The sequence below is a fragment of the Argopecten irradians genome, chromosome 9, assembly GCF_041381155.1.
Source record: "Argopecten irradians isolate NY chromosome 9, Ai_NY, whole genome shotgun sequence".
NCBI lineage: Eukaryota > Metazoa > Mollusca > Bivalvia > Pectinida > Pectinidae > Argopecten > Argopecten irradians.
Window position 1 is genome coordinate 11,842,525 of NC_091142.1, and position 22,686 is coordinate 11,865,210.

The 22,686-nt window shown below is 34.3% G+C and overlaps 2 protein-coding genes and 1 long non-coding RNA gene across 3 annotated transcripts; 1 reads left to right on the plus strand and 2 right to left on the minus strand.

The window, feature by feature from the left end:
- Nucleotides 1–16: 16 nt before the first annotated feature.
- LOC138331468 (ras-related protein Rab-34-like) lies at nt 17–10,036 on the minus strand. Its single transcript, XM_069279117.1, has 10 exons — nt 9,893–10,036; nt 8,232–8,336; nt 7,575–7,666; nt 7,228–7,293; nt 5,631–5,732; nt 5,008–5,072; nt 4,361–4,488; nt 3,673–3,763; nt 2,927–3,046; nt 17–2,234 (listed from the first exon to the last, which is right to left on the minus strand). Exons 2-10 carry the CDS (start codon nt 8,298–8,300, stop codon nt 2,167–2,169), a joined length of 801 nt encoding a protein of 266 aa, XP_069135218.1. The 5' UTR covers nt 8,301–8,336; nt 9,893–10,036; the 3' UTR covers nt 17–2,166.
- A 58-nt stretch (nt 10,037–10,094) lies between these two features.
- LOC138331469 (large ribosomal subunit protein uL23-like) lies at nt 10,095–13,969 on the plus strand. Its single transcript, XM_069279118.1, has 5 exons — nt 10,095–10,224; nt 11,347–11,560; nt 12,493–12,669; nt 13,412–13,481; nt 13,896–13,969. The coding sequence occupies exons 1-5, from the start codon at nt 10,194–10,196 to the stop codon at nt 13,908–13,910; spliced, it is 507 nt and encodes a 168-aa protein (XP_069135219.1). The 5' UTR covers nt 10,095–10,193; the 3' UTR covers nt 13,911–13,969.
- A 2,094-nt stretch (nt 13,970–16,063) lies between these two features.
- On the minus strand, nt 16,064–18,241 carry LOC138330833 (uncharacterized). Its single transcript, XR_011209602.1, has 3 exons — nt 18,047–18,241; nt 17,428–17,520; nt 16,064–16,432 (listed from the first exon to the last, which is right to left on the minus strand). It is a non-coding gene; the product is annotated as an uncharacterized lncRNA (long non-coding RNA).
- Nucleotides 18,242–22,686: the final 4,445 nt, after the last annotated feature.

The window sequence follows — 22,686 nt, forward strand, 5'->3', positions numbered from 1 at the left end:
TAGTGGAATATAACAGTTGGACAATGTAATGAAATGAGGGTTATTTTTATGTAGTAATGTAGGCAACTAACAGTTGGACAATGTAATGAAATGAGGGTTATTTTTATGTAGTAATGTAGGCAACTAACAGTTGGACAATGTAATGAAGGGTTATTTTTATGGATTTGTACTTTTTTACATTTCTGATATTGTTACACACACAGTCAATATTTCATATGTCGATGATCCGTGTGATACTGTCACTTTCATCAGACCACGTTTGGAAGACTAGTGCGATGTTAACATTGTCTCCTTTTTTCACAAATTGTACAACTCATCAAAGGTTACGCATCAAAGTTTCCCTGGTTGTGTAACAATATTATTACATAAAACCATACTCTACAACCAGAAAAAAATGTTTAGAAACAATGAGAACTATGTGACTAAGACACCATGATCATTAGGCCAAAAAAAATATATGTTTGTTAAGGGTTACATTGGCAAAACAAATAGTGTCGGTAGATCGGGAGAATTTTTTTAGTGTCTTTCTCTCTAAAATAATGGCCGGAAACGGAGTCTGAGAATGAAATCCCATCGTTTAATTCTTTTTTTCATAGAAAAGTGGGAAAAATTAGGGTCGGGGATAAAAAATTAGGGTCGTTGTGTAACCCTAAACAGACATATATTTTTTTTGGCCTTATACATGTATAATACTTCTGAAATATTACATAAAACATTACATCATAATTAGTGATACATAAATTTTCACAAGTCATAAGGATAACACAAATAGACAAAAAGTATATAGGTATACCAATAAAATGACTTATGGCTAGGTATGCCTCAACTACGGTACCCTAAAATATTGGACCTGTAGAAAATATTTTTTGTTGATCAGTCGTTCATATTTCAAGTCCAGATTTCTGGAACAAATTTTTCATATAGGTTATGTAAGAAGATGTCCGAATCGGAGCTAGATGGTAGATTACCTTATTTGGAAGATTTGTAACTGTCAAATAAGATATCTGTAAGTATTAGTTAAATATACATATATATGTAAACAGTCGGTTAATTGAAAAATAATTGTCATATATGCACCATCGTATGTCTAGATCCAGAACATTAGAACCAACAGATTAACCATTGTGTAGTTTAAGATTCATTTTTAAATAAATATTTCAAATTTATTTCCTCTTAATCCACATTAAAAGATATTTCGTTTCACACGAACTCATGAATATTATTTTTATTTTAATTACTTTTATTAAAAGTAAATATCTTGGACTTTAAAAAAAATAATACTTATAATTATATTACGTTTAACACAGAATACATTCATAGTTATATACAGTGTGTATATTATAATTGTAAAATATTCATAAATGAATTTCATGGTATATACTACAGGTAAACATTATTGATAAATATGTTATTCCACATTAAGATACAGATAGGCATCAGCTATTTGTTTAGGGATATTTGATTTCATCCATGCAGTAGTAAAATAATGATTCAACATGTTATATGGGCATATACAAACACAACTGTAAAATCACTCTACGTGTATTAACAAACATGTGGGAGTTGTGCTATCTGATGGAAGAATGCATTAGTTTTCTAAGGAAAAACAAAGAATATTCTAGAGCTATCTACCTGGTATTTAATTTTAGATAAATTAATTAACTTTTTGTATAAGGATTGAACAGTTGGTGATGGTAAATCCATAATACTGCTAATGGAAGGTGTTGTTTAAAATGTTTTAGTTTTGGAGCAGTTTTTACCCTTCAGCAAAATCATTCACCAGAGTGTTGTTGGGGAAATTTTGCATATCACCAACTTAAGAAAAAAATATTGCCCAAAGTACTCAGAGGTAAAAATGTGGTAACTCCTTAAAAAATATTACGTAACTCCTTAAAAAATATTACCTGAATTTGTCATCAAACTCTAAGAAAATTATACAGATATGTTTTACGACATGTTTTACCTGCTGATGAACGACTACAAAATAAAAATTGTTACCCGAGTCTATAGTCAAACTCTTAGAAAAATTATTCAGATGTGTTATATAAGTAATATAACTTGTTTTACCTGTCGATCAATGACTACTATCCTACATTAAAACGATGAATTATCAGCACCATATCAACCTTACGGGAATGTATTGTGGCACATAAAGGCATACCATCCTCACCCTTCACAACATTTGTTGATCCCTTTCTTTTTCTTCCTTTCATATAGATTGTCCTTTTCCACTCCTGAAAACATCGAAAATACTACATGTACATTTTTATTGATATACAATTCGATGAAAGTGGTATTAGAAATGGTTGTATTATGTAAGTTATGCTCTATAATACAGTTAACGTACATATTTTAATGTTAATATTATTTCAGCGTTTTTCATGCAAACATTATTGTGTTAAAATATAATTACAGTAATTGTATTTTGTATATTTTAACATAGCCATTATAGTGGTTTACTGAATTTATCGTTGTGTGAATCTATTAAAAAAATGATTAAATTTGATTGAGCTAAAATATTAAGTACTGTATTCGAACCAATAGGCAACCAAGGGCATTTAAAAATTAAAAAATTGCTAATTAAAAATAGACATTATTATTGCAAACATTTTTAATACAAGAGTTTACAAACTGGCAATAAATACATGTAATTCAAAATATTCTTTTTTTCTTTTTCATCTAGACAAAAATATTATTTTAGCTCTAATTCGTGTTAGTTTATATACATTTGTTTGTTTTTTAAAACTGAGTTTTTAACTTATATACCTTATATACTAAAATAAATTCATCTTCATTTTTCCAAATAATTTCTTTGATGACAGATCTTTTTACCTAAAACCTTTATTGTGTCACCTGAATATCACCCATATTAAGTGCGTAAAGACTACAAAACCAATACAAAGCAATGTTTCTCTCACACACTTACGGATGAAATCGTTACCGATCTGCTTGGCCGGTTGGGAGCGATCAGTGTCTACTTCTCTCAATACAGCTGACTCGAACGTCAGAGATACTGCTCGGAAGAAGAAATCCTTCACATTCTCACCTGAACGAGAAAGGTAGCATGGTTAACATAAGTGAAACATTCCACAATACTTCTTTTGCTTCATTTTAATAACATAACTCAACTAATTTAGTATCACAGGAGTTTAAAATCTTTATTCCCAGTAAAGTTATTTCCATATTTTCTGGATTATAAGCTGTGGAGGCCTTTATTCATATTTAACCTTTAGTTTTTGTACACTATATTATCCATATCAGAGTATAAACAGCGGCCATTACAAATTGTAATCTGTCCATAACATGAAGATATCTAACTCCCCGACCCACTAAATAATATTGTCTGTATGCTAAGTATCATGGAGTCTGCAGAGCTTTTCATACAAACTGTTTTTCATTTTTATTAACAAATACAAAATACAACACTAAGACTCAATGGTCTTAAATAATCATCTTGACTTCTCACCAAGATAAGGAAAATGAGCAACCGAGTTCATCTGTAACAATTCCAGTATAATTGGAAGAAATCCTAGGTCTCAATTCTCTTTCATAAAATAACATTTTGGATTAATTTTGGTTGCAGCAGTTCATCTGTGAGTTAAGGAGCAGCATATGCATATACATTGTACATTATCTTGTAATCTGGACCTTCTGATATGTTGCCATGGTTACCTGTTTTAGAGGAGACTGCCCAGAACTCTGCCCCTAGACTGTTAGCAATGTCTGCTGCTCGTCTCTCTACTGCCTCATAACCAGCATCAGACTGTAATTAGAAGAAATCTTGTCATAAATATTACACATTATCCATAGTACTAATTCTAATTCATGACTGCAGAAGTAAGAGTTCAATGTTCATTACTTACTATATGAGCTTCAATCTGATGAAAACACAGATCCTTATAATTCTCATTTCGTTTCATAGAGGATCTGCCAACATCCCATTCGGGGTCACATTCTGGTGACCTTACAAATTAGCCAATCAAATTACTAACTCTTCTTGCCAGGGATGAAACAGTTTGTTAGAGCTGAATCATTTTTTGTGAATGTTGTCATTTCACTCAACATAACTGAATGTATAGGTGTGCTGTGATGAAGCCAGAGTACAAACATGCATTTGATCTAATGTAATGGGATTATGAGGTCACCAGAATGTGACCCTAAATGAAATGTTGTGAGATCCTCTATGAAACGGAGTGAGAACGGTGAGTTCTGAAGCTTACCCTTAAATTACATTTATTTCCACATAGTAATTCTTTAAAACTACAAATGTTGTTACTACTCTAAATGATTCCACTGTGAATTGTTGTGTGCATCATAATCTTTCTGCAACTCATCTAACATTTGATGGAGATCAACTTACCATGCTGTCTTTCTTGCTGCCCACCAGCAGTTTAATTGGATCGCTGGCACTTTCTGATGCATCATGCATCCACTTAGCAGCGTTGGATAAGGACATCTCATCTGTCAGATCGAACACCACCACAACCACTGAAACAGGTACCAATGAGTTTTTATAATACCTTCTAAATTGAGTCTGGTCAAATATTACCAATGAAACAAAGCTTATCTACAGGAAACTATGATCTCATTTTGAAGAATTATTCAAGATTATCAAACCTTTGTCACAGATTGGAGATTTTATGTGTCCAAAATGTAAGTTAATACTAGGTATACTAAATCTTTTAAATCAAATACTACCATGCAACAACATGAAGATTATTTTTATTATTTACATTATTTTAATCAAACTTAAGTGATCATATCAACATCCTGCAAAATCATTGTCGTTTTGATATGTAAGAACTTTTGGAAGGTCAATGAATGCATTTAGACTGGTTTCCTTTGCCCAACTATTCACTTTAATTGATCATATCAACATCCAGCAAAATTATGTAATGGACAAGTAGCTGATGTTAGTGTTTCAATGGAACAAGATTATCTCTTCATGTCAAATATCTGTAATTAGTGTTACACTAGAACCAATATCACAAAGATTGTTGTACTTACCATTGGCACCTCGATAGTAGGATGCAGCTATACACTTGAATCTCTCCTGGCCAGCTGTGTCCCATCTGTTAGTAAAAGCAATTTTTGAAATATTTTCAGCTATGATCATGAGTTGGAATATATAGGACCATAACTAAATACAAAATACAAATTCATGGTTCACATATTAATGTTCATTCCCTGCCTGTCAAGATTTAAATAAGATGCGCATTATGTACAGATGTATATAGAAACCTGTGCTTATAATGAAGTAACTCTATTGGTCACCACAGATTCAATATAGCCATACTTCTCTAAACTTTCATTCCTTATCATTAAACCTTGCTACTGGGACAACCACTTATCACTTTGGACTAAAACATATTTTTCTGGTCAATATATCACTATGCCATTTCAATATGGATGTAGTAAAAACCTGCCCTTAGCGACCACTTCTGTACGAAGACCACCTGCTTTATAAGACCACTTTTTAGGGTCTAATTATTTAATTATGAACTCCACTGTAAGAATATGCATTTGTTTACAATGTATTGAACACATGATTATAATTGTGATAATGGGGAGATCAGGAGATTAAAACACCAATCAGGTAACAATAATTCTATAATTCAATATATACTCACATCTGTAGTGTGAATGGAATAGACAGAATGCTGAACTTTTCTACTTCAAAGTCCACTCCAATGGTCGCCTTGTAGTCTCTATCAAACACATCATGGCAGAACCTGGCAGGAACAGAGAAAAGTGTCAGCAAATAACACATAGAGGTAGTCATAATACTACTACATATTGAATTCAAAACTAAAATTGCACGACAATTGGTACATGTATTAAGTTAATACAAAGCTAAACTTACAATTTAATTGCAGTACAGTGGACCCTCGATAATCCAGACACCTTGGTTCCCAGCCTAAACCGTCTGGATTACGAGTTTTCCGGAATGCCGAATTTCGTGTTCTTAGTTAATTAAATTGTCACGTACGAGTTACTCCGCTTGACCTTGTAATCGATGATAGGCTTTTATGTAACATACGTGTATTATAATTAATACTTTGTTTGTTATGTTTTATAGGTATTCTTTTTCATTACATTAAGAATATATACAGAATAAATAATAAACGTATTTCTTTTTCAAAATACTATGCTGCATATACAAAAATGTAACTACGTATCCCACTCTTGATCTGTGTACGGCAAATTGCCTAAGCAAGGATCAATATCATCTACGTTCTTGGCATAAAAAAAAAACTATGATAACAAATAGTTGTGAACATTTTATGAACTCATATAATTGTTATTTTGTATAATGTGTGTTTTTAATAACCATTTCCACAAATCTTTGCTTTCTGACTTACAGACGTGCGTAACAACCACACGCCCGGTTCACGTCTAACTTCATGCACAATGTCACACACGTGTAAATGGCATGTGCCGTAACCTTTTTATCTTATACCACAGACGATGAATTCGAATAGATTCACTTACATTTAAAATTCTTATTAATTTTGTGAGTATTATCTCACTTTATTGTATCTGATACTCATAGCGATATATTCTGCATGCGAAACAAGTAAGGTATCTACAGCATACGTACCCGTACCCAAGCTCAAACTTCATGTTTAAAAGCATGTGGCTAAAAATATATATTGTGTATCTCAATTACAACACTGAAGTTTGATCTCCTATAGAAAACCAATGAACCGTTACATGACTGCATGTACCCTTGTGAAAAGTGTTCAGGTAAACGCCCGTGGCTATGACCTGGCAGCAGTTGTTATGACAACTCACACTAACTAGTGTTAGTTGGCAGTGTGTATTTTACACATGACTGTAGCTGGCCTTGGATTTCTCGGCACGTGGCAACAACAAATTGTCCGGATTATTGTGGGAATTTATTAACGAAAATTACATCCCGTTCCCAAAATGGAGTTCCGGATTTGGAATACGAATTTCCGGACAAGTGAGTATAAATAACGTTACGGAAATCCGTTCCCTGATATTTCCGTCCGGATAGTGAGTTTTCCGGACTATCGGCGTTCGGATTATCGCAGGTCCACTGTACATCTGGTAATATGTTAAAGTTAAAACTCAAATGACATTACATATCTTTCGGAAATATGTTTAGCCAGATATTCAGTAATAGGTAAAGTTTAAACTGAAAACAGCAGACTCTTTGGTTGATTGCTATTTCTACATTATAATACAGAGAGTTTATATTACCTATTCACCAGGCTTGTTTTTCCAACAGAAACATCACCAACTAGAACAGCTTTACAAATCTTCAACCTGAAATGGATACAATAAGAAATATAAACTGTACAAATGAAATAATAAGCGTAAGGATACAATAGTTATATTCTTAATTTACATGATCAAAATAGCAGCTGATAATACGACAAGCAGTCTTATGAAACCTTAGATCATATCCTACTTTATAACCATGGTTAAAGCTGAATATTTAAGAGCTAAGACAGTACATTTACAGTTATCCTGAAAAACTCTATATTTTTCTTATAAATAAGTGAATAAGAAAAAACAGCATTAAGCTATACAGCTAATAACCATACCCAACTCTTCCAGTTCTGTTTTCTGCACAAGCATTTTTCACTTTTGGGTGAAAATTCATCTTTTGGTAGGGAGTGGCATCTGGATGGAAGGCCTAGAAAAGAAAATATCTTAAACATATCAATTCCTAATTACAGAATTGTTATTTCTGCTTCATATTATACATGACTTTTCAAAGAACTTTGAAATGATGAAGTCAAAGTTGTATCTGATATTTTATACTATAGAAAAGGAGGAGGAAATTCAGGTATGACTCATTGATAAACTGTATTTGACCCAATAAGCGCCCATGTCCCTATAAGCGCCCCTCCCCATTTTTGAGGCCTCAATTTCAATTGCTCAGGCATAAATAAGGACCAAAACTACATAAAACGGTATAAATTTGCAATAATTTTGACTTATTAGCACCTTTTCATTTTTATCATTTTTTAAGCGCCCTGGACGCTTATTGGGTCGAATACGGTATATGACGTCATTGTACTTCATAATTCTATATGAAAATTAAACAGTCTAGGTGATTTCAGTTATGGTTATTGCAATTTAGAAGAAATCTAGAGAGAAACCTTAATCATAAACCTAGGCTAACCTTGTATTTTAAGCTGGTATTATAATGTTAGAATAACTGGGAAAATTTAGCAAAGTTGTATTTTGTAACTTACCTGTGGAAATTTAGAGATAACCCTATCCTTAGCCACTGTGTTTGATATGATGGTCCTTCCAGCAGACATGTTGACAGGAAATGATGAACTTCAAAGTCAGCAGGCCTACATCAAATCATTGATAAAAAAAAACTTGAACAATAAAATTATAATTGACTCAAGAAATAGCTAATAAAAAAACCCATTTATTTTAATATATGGATATGTATTTTATACTCTTTCCTTAAGCAAATACTGTGCACACTAGTGCTGGAAATCACTCTGACACTGATATAAAGATTGATTATGGGTCATCTAACATTAATAAATACTGGTAGTTGATTATCGGTTAAGATATAGTTTCTTATTACTTGTTTGTTTGTTAATTAATGTTCTAACATCCAGGGCCATGTAATGGTCAAGACAGCCTCCCGTGTATGTGGTGTGTAGCGTGTGAAGTGCAAGGTGTGTGTTTTGGGAGACTGCAGTATATTTGTGGTGTGTCATCTTGTATAGTGCATCTATTGCCCTTTTTATAGCGCAGCTGCTATATCACTCACTGAAGCATGCTGCCAAAGACATCAAGCAACAAACCCCATCCGGTCACATTATACTGACAACGAGGGAACCGGTCGTCCTACTCCCTGTATGCTGATCATGAGCGTTAAGCAGGAACAGAAACTACCACTTTTACAGACTTTGGTTTGTCTCTGCCAGGAGACAGAACCTAGATCCTACCTCGCAGGGCAGAGTACTCAACAGAAGACCAAAAGTAAATCAGAAGCAGCATCAAGAGAGACACAAGGAAGAAAAATGTTGTTTAGGTAGTCACCTTTTACTATAGGGACAGCAGGTATAATTGAATTACCTGCAGGGCCAAGTTTTATTACAGAATGTAGATCTAAAGTTGATTAAGTATCTTGGAAAAAATTGCTGAATGTTACGGTGTACATGTATGTCTTCCCTTTATAGTTATTAGAATAGCTCAAATGGTACAGAGCACCTGACTAGTGTTTGGAGGGTTCCTGGTTCGAACCCCAGTCTGGCCATGCATTTTTCCGCTTCCACTAGGCTACTACAATTGTACATGTATACATATGAATGTATTATTAGGTGTCGTTGACCAAACTGTTTCAAGCATTGGTACCCAAATCTGTGTACCTGTGTAACTGTTTTGTCATTTATTTGACAAGTCTTCCGGGCAAAGATTTGGAAAAAATAGAGGTGGCAAAGGTTCTGGAACGGGTTGATCACCAGTGATCGACCAGGTACATTCAATTGGTAGAGCACCCATAGAGTGTTCAGTGAGTTCTGTGTTCGATCCCTGGCCTTGCACTTTATTTTCCTTTTCCTATCATATTTAGTGTCGAAGTTGACCAAACTCTGTTTGGTTTGCTTAATTGTAAAATTGTAGTCGATGACTAGATTTTTATTATTTATATTTTGAGTTGTTATGGAGGATACCGTTGGGTTCAAACAAACAGCAATATATATAAAAAATAATTCTGGAATAGATTTCCTGTTTTAAACAAAATAGACTACGAACAACACTTCTATTGTATTTTTTTCTAACATTTTAAGACAATGTAAAATGTCAGGACAAACAAAAAGGCCGACAAGTTATTGTCAATACTGTTTCTTTGACATTCAACTGGAAATTCGTTGTTTTTTCAAATACTTACCTATTGAAATTCAATAAAATATATTGATGGTCTTGTCAGAAAAGATTTTTGGCATGATTCATTCCAATATTTGTGTCTGAAATACAACAAAAATGTTCACCGATCCAGCGGAAGTGAAACTATGCACGCACTAACTGCGTCAATAAACGCTTAATAGCTATGTCCATACTTCATTTCAACAAAACGTTTGAAGGACCCGTTAAAAATCAAGGAGGCGGAAGCTTATTTTTGAACACATGCGCACAGGGTAAAATCGGTCTTTACAAACCACGTGGAAACCCCAAATCCGTCCTTTTTCAACATGGCTCCCAAAAAGAAGGCAACAGTAGAAAGTATGTGTCATATAAAATACAACACGCGATAATTTAGTGAAATTAAAGAACCCTACCGTGTTTCTGCAGTTGCCTAAATTGATATTCTACTGAAAAGTATCTCTTAAATGAGGAATAGGATTAGTTTCGACACCAAATTAACAAATTAAATGCATTATATGGCGATCATGATATTGTTTGTTTATTGGCCAGTATATACATGTACTGTGCAAAATGATATCAGGTCTACTTGAAGGTGTATATAGTTTCTTTTTCTGTGTCTCGATAACTTATTAAATTGAGAAAATGAGTATTTTGATATTCATTAAAAATATAACTTTGTGCTCATGAGAAACTAATGTCATTTAATGACCCTTACTGGCAAATATTTTAAACTATAATTTTACATCATTACATGCAATGGAATGCTTTTGTTTTTCACTTGTTATGTAAAACTTGGAAATATGTTAGTATGTTACAATGTACATGTCATCAAACCAGTTAATCAAGTATTAAAGTGCAGTCTGCTTATATATATTTTACTCCAGTCCTGATGTCAGTGATGACATCATATTGGAATTTATTCCTACACGTGGATAAGTTCTTCTTGTAACAGCACTACAGCCAAGGGGTGGAGAAAATAATGCTGTTTGTGGTCAGACCAGGTTAAAACCCGGGATATTCAAATTGCAAACGCTATCTTCTTGGTCATTGTGGTCCTTCTTGGTCATTGTGGTCACCCAAATCCAGCTGTTACATTATTCCACCCCAAAAGTGCCTCTGACACCAGAACCATGTTATAAACCTTACTGTGTATGAGCCTAGGTCATCCGTAGTGGTCACTCCTGGGTTCGAACCTAGACCTTCAAACAGCAAATGCTAGCTAAGCTACATTGAAGTTACCTGGTCACCAAACTGATGAAATGTCCAATTCCTGCTACATTATTCCAACTGAAAAATAAAGTGCTGTATCATGTTTAACCTCATACATTATTGGAGTGATTAAAAATATACTTTTGGTGCATGTGAAGCCTTGAGTATCTGTCTCCCAGATCTAGCCATGCAAATTCAATGTTATACATGTAGTTCATTTGTTAATTGATGTTAAAAGTATTTTAATGATGACTGTTTTCCTTTTTCTAGAGGGCGGCAAGAAAGATGCTGCCAAAACAAAAGAGTCAGCAGCTCCAGCTAAGGCCAAGCAAAAGGCTCAAAAGGCCAAGAAGTCTCAGCTGAGGGGAGTACATGACAAACGCAACCGTAAGGTTCGCACATCCGTACACTTCAGGAGACCCAAGACCCTCAAGCTTCCCAGGGAACCAAAATACCCCAGGAAAAGTGTGCCTAAGACCGCAACGTAAGTTTGTTAGAATTGAAGTCTTGTACTGTCAAAAAATATTTTTACCTACCTCTACCACATCACTCTTGTGATTTTGCCTTTTATAGTATCTCTGATGACTCCCCATACTTGAGGTATTCAGTCTTTGCGAGTAGATATCGACTAAAACGTCATAATTTTGTGAGCAAAACTCGCATCATTTTATATGGTATTATGTTCACACTGAAAAGATGTCACAACTAATACCTAACTGCAACGGCAGATACTCTGTAATATGCAAATTTGAAACAACTTTGCCTCAAAAGCAGAGAATGAATCATAGCTCCTTAACAAAATCTAAGAACCAAGATTGGACTGTTTGTAAACCTGCAGAATCATTGTCAATGAACAATTTCATCTTTGATGCTTATACTTTTCTCTGAAAGTTAAGCCTCAAAAAGTACCTTGTTTTTTTTATCTGGGGGAAAAAGACCCCATTTGTTAAGGCTGTAACAATACACCGATAACATGTTTTTTATTTCCCAACCAAGATACACAATACATGAAAGTAGTATAGCTATACCTATAAAAATAATTCAATTAGAGTTGTCGCCCTTTGCACGCTCTTCTACACAATACTTGATGTTTGTTCACAGTTTCGTTCTCAAAAGGAATTTAAAAAATGTCGCCACACAGATCTAAAAGAATACAGATATTGTGAAGCAGATTAAGTATCGAGATTCATATCGTATCGTGACAGCCCTACCATTTGTGGTACACTCTTGGCACAAACCTTGCTCTGTTATATCAAAAGATTCAGCTTATAGAGAAATAAATCGATATCAACATTTTCAATGTAGATGTATTGTTAGAAGTATGCATATTGGCATTATTGCATGAGTTTGATGATGAATATGTTTCAATATTTACGTGTGAAAAGACTTCATGCTTATGTTCATTGAATATTCCAGGTTGGACAAGTACAGAATTGTCAAATACCCATTAACAACTGAGTCTGCCATGAAAAAGATCGAAGATAACAATACTTTGGTCTTTGTTGTTGACAAAAGGGCCAACAAACCTCAAGTCAAACTGGCTGTGAAGAAACTTTACGACATTGATGTTGCAAAAGTCAACACTTTGGTCAGGTAAATTTGTGTTGCTTTATTTTAAAATAGTTTAGAAAGGAACAATAGCGTAAACATCTTTTAAACATCTATTTGGTCTGCCCTTCAATTAGTTCAGGTTCTTCTGTTAATTTTTGTTAGAACTTTGACTTCCGAAACTTTCCTGGTGAACCTATCAACAGCTTAGTTTATTAAATAACAGCTAGTACCCTGATTGCCCTATAAGTAATGTGTGTGTATGTATAGCAAGTGTTCAGGCATTTTTAGTGCTCTGAAGCATCTTAAAAGCACATTTTACTTGCTATAGGTGAATCAAGCACGCTACTGCTGTAATGCTTAGCAGGAATAGAAACTTAGAGAGACTAGTATGTAGAGACCAGGTAACGGATTCCAAAGTTTTCATTATATAGGCAAAAGTCCAAACTGGGGACAAAAATCAATAGTCTTAGAAGATAAGAGGAGTCCAAATTCGATTTGCCTCTGCAATGGGAGCACCTCCTGCGATTTACTGTGCTGAAGCCATTTAAGATAGAGTCGTGAAGCTTGTGGAATACCTTTTACCAAACTACACATAGATAAATGTCCAGAATGATGTAAATAGGTCATTTTGGTCTGATCCAATCACAGATTTATAAAGAAGTGTTTGGAAAAAATTAAAATGCAGGATTTCGGAGGGTCAATATTAGCAAACCATAGATATACATTATTATGATACCAAATTTTTTGAATGCTTTGTTTTGACCTTATTGCTGTTCTTTTTTAGGCCCGATGGTGAGAAAAAGGCTTATGTACGTCTAGCACCCGACTACGATGCATTGGATGTTGCCAACAAAGTAAGTATTGTTTTATACCCTCAAATTATACTTAGATTTATAGGTAGATAAGATTTAAACAAATAAATTCAATTAAGAATTTTGTTTGAGGAGAAGGCATTAATAATTGGCAAATATGGCCATAGGAAATTCACCAGTAATTTGTCTTTGCCGTTATACTCTGAAAGCACTCCTTCTCCTAAAAACTAGACAAATGCTATGGAATGCTCAACAAATTTTGTTCTTATCATAACAATAATGTGGCACATTCTGATCAACAAGAAGTGGTGAAATTAACATTTTCAACATGTTTACAAGTTAAAACCAGTCTATTTCTTCCTGCTGGTCTATATTATGTAATATGTGTAAATCCCAATTATTCGGTTGGCACCATGTTGTAACTGTATTTACATGGACTTTCATTGTCTTTTTCAGATTGGAATCATCTAATCTGGGTGGCTGTGTACATTTGTTATTTTATGTAATATAAATAAACTCACCTAAAGAACTACAGTAGTCAGTTATTTGTTTTGGTTTGAAGGCCAATAAAGGGGCACATTGCATTGGGACGAAGATATTTAAAAACTTGAGAAAGTAAATAGACTGTTAAACATGTTTTAATGGCTCATATAATAAAATTGTTTTCCACAGAAAATAATTTACAGGTATCATTGCATTTTATGCATGTCAAAATATGAATTACGAGACGTAATGAAAATTGTTTGCTGTATGTACATTGTAATTTTGTAATGATATTTAGAGAAAAATAAATATAGTAGTCAAATTTCATTTTGATACCTTTAAACTTTCAAACACAATAAGACCCCTTTAAATTAAAATAAACAGCAGAACCAACTTAACATTCTGTCAGTACTACTCTGAGATTTGAGACAACAAACTTCAATATATGTGTCATACACAAATGTATGTCGGTCGTGTTGATAAAATCTTACAATTTGCATACATAGCAATGGCGCCATGAAGGGATTTTTTTTACTAGCCCCTTTAGTATTTTTAATTTTGATAGTGATGACTGATTAGCTTTTGATTGAAGTCATTATGTATTTGCTTTGACCTACATACCAAGGTCATGATAAGGTGTTAAGGCCCATGGACCTTTTGATATCGGGATCTTGGCGTCCACCAAAGAATGATCGATGTCTGACAATGGAAAAAGGGATCTTTTCTCTGCTTTTCAAATTTTTACAACATATTACTACATATGAAATTTGAGAAAGATTCTTTCAGTACTTTCTAATATATGATGGTAACAAAGTTCAATTATCTGACATCAAAGATGGCTACCTGTCGATCAGTCCCGAAATGTAATATGCACAACTAGGGCCCTAAGGGAACAAGATCCTTTCAGCCCTTTCTGAGAAATAGCGTTATTAAAGAAATGTTAATGGACGGATGATGGACCACAGACGAAAAGTGATTTGAATAGCCCATGGCCACCATCTGATGATGGTGGGATAAAAAAAGCAGTCTTTGTAAATGTAGGTCAACGGTCAGAATAGAAGTTGGTCCATTGTATTGAGGAAACAAGTCTGGTTAAGATCATGTGCATTGACACTGACGTGGGTAGATGATTAGACCATTGTGAAGCTCTTCAAAGAAATAAGAATATTGCAATAAAATGTGCCCTGGATTGGCCCTTTTCATAATTAATTCACATGGTGGACACACGTCTTGAAAAGTCCTTTAATTTATGTGTTGTCCTTAAAAGGTCCTTGAAAAATACATTTGTTCCAAAATGATATTTTGATTCCTCATTCAAAACTGGTATTATAGTGTAAAATGAACATGAACTTTGATCAAACTTGTGGGCGACTGTGACTTGTGTTCTCGTTCTGATTTAGATTTCAAGACTTTCGTTAATGAACTATTTCTTCAGATCAATTCAGCAATTGTTCCACAGAACATTTGATTTTTGCATTGATTGAATCTAAATTTGATTCCAATGTGGCCTTGAAAATTATTGAAAAAAAATCCTTGAAATATCCTTAAAGTCCTTGTTTTTTCCTCAAATTTCTATATGAACCATGATTTACCATCTGTGATAGCATCTTGTCCAACATCATCCTCGATACTCCAGTGGTTCCGATCACATTTGATCTCTACACCCCTGGAATATCTCATTGTAGTAAAACTGAAGGCACTAAAACTAAAAGATTTCCTTTGAAGACTACGGAGAGAGCGACGCCCAACTTCAAAGCCACATAGTCCACCACAGTGTACCGTTAAACGGCTCTTGATGTATATCAAAGGACTAAATTACCTATTCTGTTCTGTTGCCTCCTATTTTACTACGAGATAGTCCAGGGGTGTAGAGATCGTATGTGATCGGAACTCCTGGAGTATCGAGGATGGTCCCACATATGCAATAATAAGTATGTTAACCTTAATGATTTAACCTTGCATATCGATCAACTTTCGACATATACTTGTATTTCAGTTTACTATTTACTATATACCCAACGGGATGCTGTTAGTCAAATTTGGTCCAAATCATGTCTTGGATGCCATAAACATCATCAGAAGGCCATAAATTTATTGAAAGAGCATGGAGCACTTAAAACTGACGAAGAACAAAGAGGATGCCAAGTTTTCATCTTTTATTTAAACAGTTATATTATATACTTGGTATATACTACGAGTAGTTTCTTCATGTACATAAATTCTTTCCACAAATTATAAAATCATAAAATTTCTAAAACTGGCATTTCATATAAATGCCCAACGTCACAATATCATATCTATGAATGTAAATGCACTCGTATGTATATACATGTCTATGTATTCATATTTGTAAATATTGTAATATTCACTCTCAAAGGAGACAAGACATCAACACACATGATCTTCCACCAAGACAGTTGACTTCGAATGAATGTAGTAAGTACATAGAACCTTCTACACTTCAGTGGTTTTTGAAGACCTGAACATCAGCTCTGTCAGTCAGTCTTGTACTGAAAAATATATGATAATATTATAAGGTCAAGGTTATTTATGCGAACAAAGTTATCCTTTCATCAAACTTCAGCTGAGTCAATCATTGGTGAACTGAAAATTTGATACCGTATTCGACCCAATAAGCACCCAGGGCGTTTAAAAAATTGAAAAAATGAAAATGTACTTATAAGATGAAATTATTGCAAATCTAGACAGTTTTGTGTACTTTTGGTCTTTATTTATGCGTGGACAATTGAAATTGAGGCCTCAAAAAGGGGTAGGGCGCTTATAGGGATACAGGCTCTTATTGGGTCGAATACGGTAACGAAAATTCATGTGTCAGAATGAGGTCAACATTATTTATGTTTACAAACTTGCTAGTCATTCATCAAACTTCAATTCAGTCAATCATTCTTGTACAGAAGAATGTAAATGAGAACCGGGTCAAGGTTATTTATGAGAACAAACTTGCTTGTCTTTCATCTCAGCAGGATCACAAATTTCATGTGCTGAACTGATCATTTATCATCAAGATCTGGCCTGGCATCATAAAACTTTTCTCAGTTAGATCTTATACTCAAGTGTATGATTTTACATAGACTTGAGTAAAAAATCTGTCTGGGAAAATTGTATGGTGCTGGGCCCGGAGACTTAGCCGATACGTGCATATGTATAAGAATGGATTCTACTTCATCTTAACTTACTCATTTTTAGTTCACCTGGCCTGAAGTTTGTATGATCTTGTCTCTGAATCCCCTGGGGCAAGGCCCAATAATCACAACTACTAGTAACAGAGTTCTGCATTGATTTTAGCCAATTTGGCCAGAATTAAGCTTCCTTGGGGGGAGGGGAACAGAGTTATATGAATCTTGGCTCTAACCCCTCTGCAGCTGGAGGGATGAGGTCCAACAGGGAAATTAGACGTAAATGTCTGAGGATCCTGTTTCCAGAACATTTCTTGGCATAACAAACCAGGTGAGTAATACAGGCACTCTTGTTATTTTATTATTACCTTTTTGATAACCCACTCAGCATCTTCTACAGCCCGAGCAACTATCTGCTGAATCCTTTCTGGGTCAGTTTCATCTGAATGGCTCTTGTATGCCTGCAACACACAGAAAAAAATCAACATATTCTATATTTTTTATGACTTATTAGTAATTATTATAGCATACTCATACATATTTGTTTCATTTTGAATAAATCAGCTAAGCTATATTTTAAACTACTTTCAATTTAGAAGTTCTAAAAGGTATGTTCTTTGCTTAAGAGTTCTAACTAATGTATATATATATATTTTATATCAAATAATATTGTAATTAAAATGTACATCTTTATTTTTTCTGAGTACTCAATACTGACAATAGTCGATATAAGACAGTGGTCATGAACTTCTTACATTTTAAATAGCACACGAGTTGGACGTTTTGGTAAAATACTATAACTAGTATATATATACAATGTATATCTTTATGCTTTTTTTCAATGACAAGCATTAACGTCAAGCTCCTTCTTTGCTCCATGAACACATATATTTATCTTCGTGCACCTGTTTGTGATCATATATATATAACGTTGACTTCAGTTAACAAATCAAGGGGAGGTAATAACATAACAAATTTTGTATTTACCTGCTGTATGTGATGTTTATAATACGACTGTGCATCTTTTGGCAGCAGTTTGACGCATCTCATAAGGTGTCGGTAGAGATGCACTGGGTTAGTGACTTTACCTGTAACCATTTTAATGCAAGATGATGGGCCTACATCGACACTGTTTGACCGACATCTTACTCGACAACACAGCTGTTATTTGAGACTAATTACAGCCCGGGACGCCCAGTAGCGCCCGGCTGGTTAACATGCAACCGAGGACAGCCATGGACTGTCTGGTAGTATCTGGCAGATGTATAAACATCAAAATATTGTTATGCTTCATACCCATATCACTAAACTGCATGTATTAATCGTGCTAGATATGCAGAAAAAAATTACGCGTCTTCAAGAAGAAGAAAGAGAAATTTGTATTACATGCTTAGTTAGCAACAAGGACGTCTCACTTATAAATCCTTGGTTAGCAAACAGTAGTCCGCTAAACCTGCCCATACAGTCAAAGACCCACTATAGACTAATATAGAGACTATAACTACAAACTAAAAAAAAAACAACCTCTGCACCTTCACAACCTTTTTATGGTGGCATATTTCTGCCATCGAGTTGTCGACTTGTCAATGACTTAATGGCGTCGACATAATTATGGCATTAAGTCGACATCATATCGGAAGATGTCGACATAAACAGAAGAATATATGTCGACTTACCACATGTACATACCCACATAATGATTCTCAGATTATTATGTAGAAGTCGGTAACTCGGATGTCGACATCTGGTCTTGAAAGTGGAAATCAAAGGCCACTGCAAGCCCCATACAGTAGAGATCGACGTTGATTTTGTTAATTCATGTGAGTTTTTTTATTTATTTGATTTCAAAATTAAAAATTGTGATCCTGCACATCCCGGTCATGCAGCTGTAGCCTGCGTGTACGTAGAGCTCTGTTAGTCCGAGCTGTGGAAGTTAGAGTGCATTTCCATCCTCTTGGTCAAAATTATTTATTATAATTAACCATGGGTTGAAATTCGTTTACAGCTGTGTGTGTGTTTTGTGGATTGGCATTCGTATCAAGTCCATGTAGTACATACCGTAGTACATACCGTACTATACTATATTAAAAGAATGAATGAAAAATGCAAAACAATGGTTTTTTTTTCATGTTTTATTTTCTTGCCAATCACGAAATGTACCAGTTACGTAATTTAAAAGCCATAAAGGTCACAGTGATACACAATACACATTGGCTAACCAGCATTACTTGTTAATTAGCTTGCCCTGTCCTACATAAATATTTACATCCATCGATACACTTATATAAATGCACAACGAATTTTGTTATGGTCTTAATGGCCAGATTCAACCTTAGGACTAAAAATCCTCCCGGGACGCGGTTTTATACTCAAAACTCGGTATACATCTGCATATTTTTTCTTTTTCTTTTGTATTAAAAAAAACCACGCGTTCTTTATAGTAAAAAGGTAGTAAAAAAAGTCACGTGCTTATACCTCATTCATGCCATTGGCCGGAATATACAATTGTATTATGGGTAACTAGTGATCACGTGATTATGTGTTTACTTCCAAATATGGTGATGTTTGCTTGCCATTTCTTCGCAAAATTGATTTATTTTGAGAATATTTAGACTCCAAAATGTTATAAATATTGCGTGCATATCATTTTGACTTTCACATATTTACTATTTTATCATAAATAATGAACTGAAATGAGCTATAAAACTGCCATTTTGTAAATAAATGATATAATGCGAATCGACCAATTCAATAGGTCTAACCGTCTAATCTAGGATCAGCGATGATCGGCTACTCCCGGCTAAATTCGTAGAATTCTAAATTTATATTTATATATATTATTACCTGCTTTAGGTTTCATAACAGATACATATAACGCAGAGAAAATAAGATCTTCGTCAAAAGGCCAAATTATATATATACTTAATACCAGTTCAGAAAAATCACTACATTTGGAAGTAAACGTGATCACTAGTTACCCATAATACATTTCCATATTTATTTCGGCCAATGGCATGAATGAGGTATACGCACGTGACTTGTTTTACAACGTTTGACTACAAAGAACGCGTGTTTGTACCGTTATGGGGGAAAATCGCCCGCGGATCGTTGTTTCATTTCCACCATTTGGATTTGTTAAGCAATACTAACATATCATTGTTTATTTTCTATCCGCGTAGCCCACTTAGATTTTTGGGAATCTAATACATGTGTACACATACTAAGGCAAATGATGTGCAAGCACGGGCTTATGTGCTTGCATGGCGGCTTCGCGCCTGGTAAATTGGGACCTAGGACCTAACACATTATGCTTCGGTAGGTTCCGTACGAAAATGTATCATTTTGTTTGTCAGAAATACTCTTCATAGATTGGGGGTTTCTATATTGTGAATTTCATGGCCCTGGGGTCTCGGATTTTTCCCCGGGGAGAGGGTCAAATTTACACATTTATGAGCATTATTTGCTCAATTTTCATAGAAAATTTAACAGATGTAATGGAATAAAATACTCTTCATAGATTAAAAGGTTAAATTGATACCTCATCACTGACTGATTTCAGGGCCTGATAGGCCAATATATGGTGCTTATATGATACAGTGTATGTCTTTGTTTCATTCTGTGTCCGAACTCATGTGACCAATCAGAAGAAAAAAAATGGCTGACAGGTGGCTATATATTTTTTTTATTACTGCTATATAGACTTCATTTTTAGTTTTTCTTCTCATGTTCTAAAACATTTTCAAGAGGAGAGAAAAGGGTAAATAATCACAGAAATAGAGAAAAGGTCCATATTTTATTGGCATGATTTACATCAGTCAGTAGTGGGTACTCAATTCATAAAGTTTAATGTACAACTGCAGAGGCGTAGGAAGAAAAAGGGTCCTCCTGCACATTTTTCGGGCATCATTTTTAGAAAATTTTGCCGCTTAGCGGCGCATTCCCTAAAACGTTCAAGCACGTAATGTTCAAACCTTTAATAATAAAAGTTCAATACACATGAACTAGACTAAAAATGTCCATCAAGGGATTCTGCTATTTCAAAAATGTTTCTTAAAATATTAATTTGTTTATATGTCTTAGCAAGACAATTAAATCAATTCATTATTTTTTTAAGTTAAACAACAATGTGCCGATGGTGTGAAGCCGGTATGTTCATATCGAACAGGTTTGCGTATAATATGACGACATTCACAATTATAATTTCTAAATGCAGGTAACTTTAAATCGAAAAATTACCACGTTAAGAACGCTTTAAAATCCTCAAAATTCGTCTTAAATCATCTCAGCCATTCTAAATCATAATATATATTTTTTCCCGGGGGGAGATCCCCGGACCCCCCCCCCCCCAAACACCAAAATCTCGCGCATTTGGTGCTCGCAAAATCATCAAAATCGTAATAAATTGTTTCCGGGTGATACCCCCGGACCCCGCAAACACCAAAATATCGCGCATTCGGCGCTCGCAAAATCATCAAAATACATCGTAAAACTCATCTCAGCCATTCTTAATCCTAATGTTTTTTTGTTTTTTTTTTTTTTTTTTCTTGGGAGACCTCCGGACAACCAAACACCAAAATCTCGACCCTTTGACGCTCGCACTATTCATTAATTTCCTGTTAGCGTCGCCACTGTCTATAGATGTGGATGTGTACATTGTCTTTTGGCCGGCATCATCCAGTTGTCGGTCGGAAACAATTTACAATCTTCTTAATATATACAAGAACCTCATACAGGGACATGATATTGAGGCCATAGCATGATGGGATGAAGGGATACGAAGTTTGTTCAAATCAATGATCTTGACCTATGTGCAAGTCAACAGGGCTGAGACATATTTATTAATTTGTTTAAAGCAAAAATATTATTTATAACTGTTGCATATCGGATTTCAGGTGACTGTAAGACATATATATCCTTATTGCATTCTTCTCATTTCTCAACTCTCGTCCATTTGTAAACATTCTAAATTCTTAACAAACTTCTTCTCCACATAATGGTTTTTCTAAAATTACAGCAAGTACAAAAACAACAACAATCAATAAAATTACAATCATGAATTTTTTGTATTATATTAATTTTTTGAAATTTTCGGCCAAAACAAACATGGTTTCAAATTAATTTTCATTACATATGTATTTGATTAATATATATAATACTGCATTCATTTTTGAATAAAAAACATGAAAAAAACTGTCATATCATAGCAAATGTATCATGGTTTGTCACATATATTTAAATCAAGGGAGATAATTCGTTTTGAAGGAAGTTTAGATATATAATTCAACTTTACATTCATTATTCAAGGCTAAAATTTAGAAATGGTACAGTTTCCTGGTGTCAACATCAATTATTATTTCAACACAACTTTATTACATGTTAATTTCAAGTAGTATTAAATGAACTTTGGCATCTGGCACAACATGTAATCTTCAATCTTATTAATTTTTTTCACAATAAATAGTCTATTTCTATTGCCTTCTGTAAGCTAATTCAAACAAGGTGCAAACACACAATGGAACACAACACTGTTTACACTGGAAAGTGGTTTCCCTTCCAAGACGTCTTGGGAGCAGGACGTCCCTGATGTTCTCTATACAGCTCCATCTCACCAGGCCCGCAGACAACCA

Excerpts from the sequence above, each read along its gene's own strand:
- LOC138331469 (XM_069279118.1), top strand. The coding sequence starts at position 10,194 with ATGGCTCCCAAAAAGAAGGCAACAGTAGAAA. Across the intron at positions 11,561-12,492 it reads AGTGTGCCTAAGACCGCAAC|GTTGGACAAGTACAGAATTG; the intron begins GTAAGTTTGTTA and ends TGAATATTCCAG. Across the intron at positions 12,670-13,411 it reads AAAGTCAACACTTTGGTCAG|GCCCGATGGTGAGAAAAAGG; the intron begins GTAAATTTGTGT and ends GTTCTTTTTTAG.
- LOC138331468 (XM_069279117.1), bottom strand. The coding sequence starts at position 8,300 with ATGTCTGCTGGAAGGACCATCATATCAAACACAGTGGCTAAGGATAGG. Across the intron at positions 5,073-5,630 it reads ATTCCATTCACACTACAGAT|ATGGGACACAGCTGGCCAGG; the intron begins GTGAGTATATAT and ends TTTTACTAACAG. Across the intron at positions 3,047-3,672 it reads GGCAGTCTCCTCTAAAACAG|GTGAGAATGTGAAGGATTTC; the intron begins GTAACCATGGCA and ends TTTCTCGTTCAG.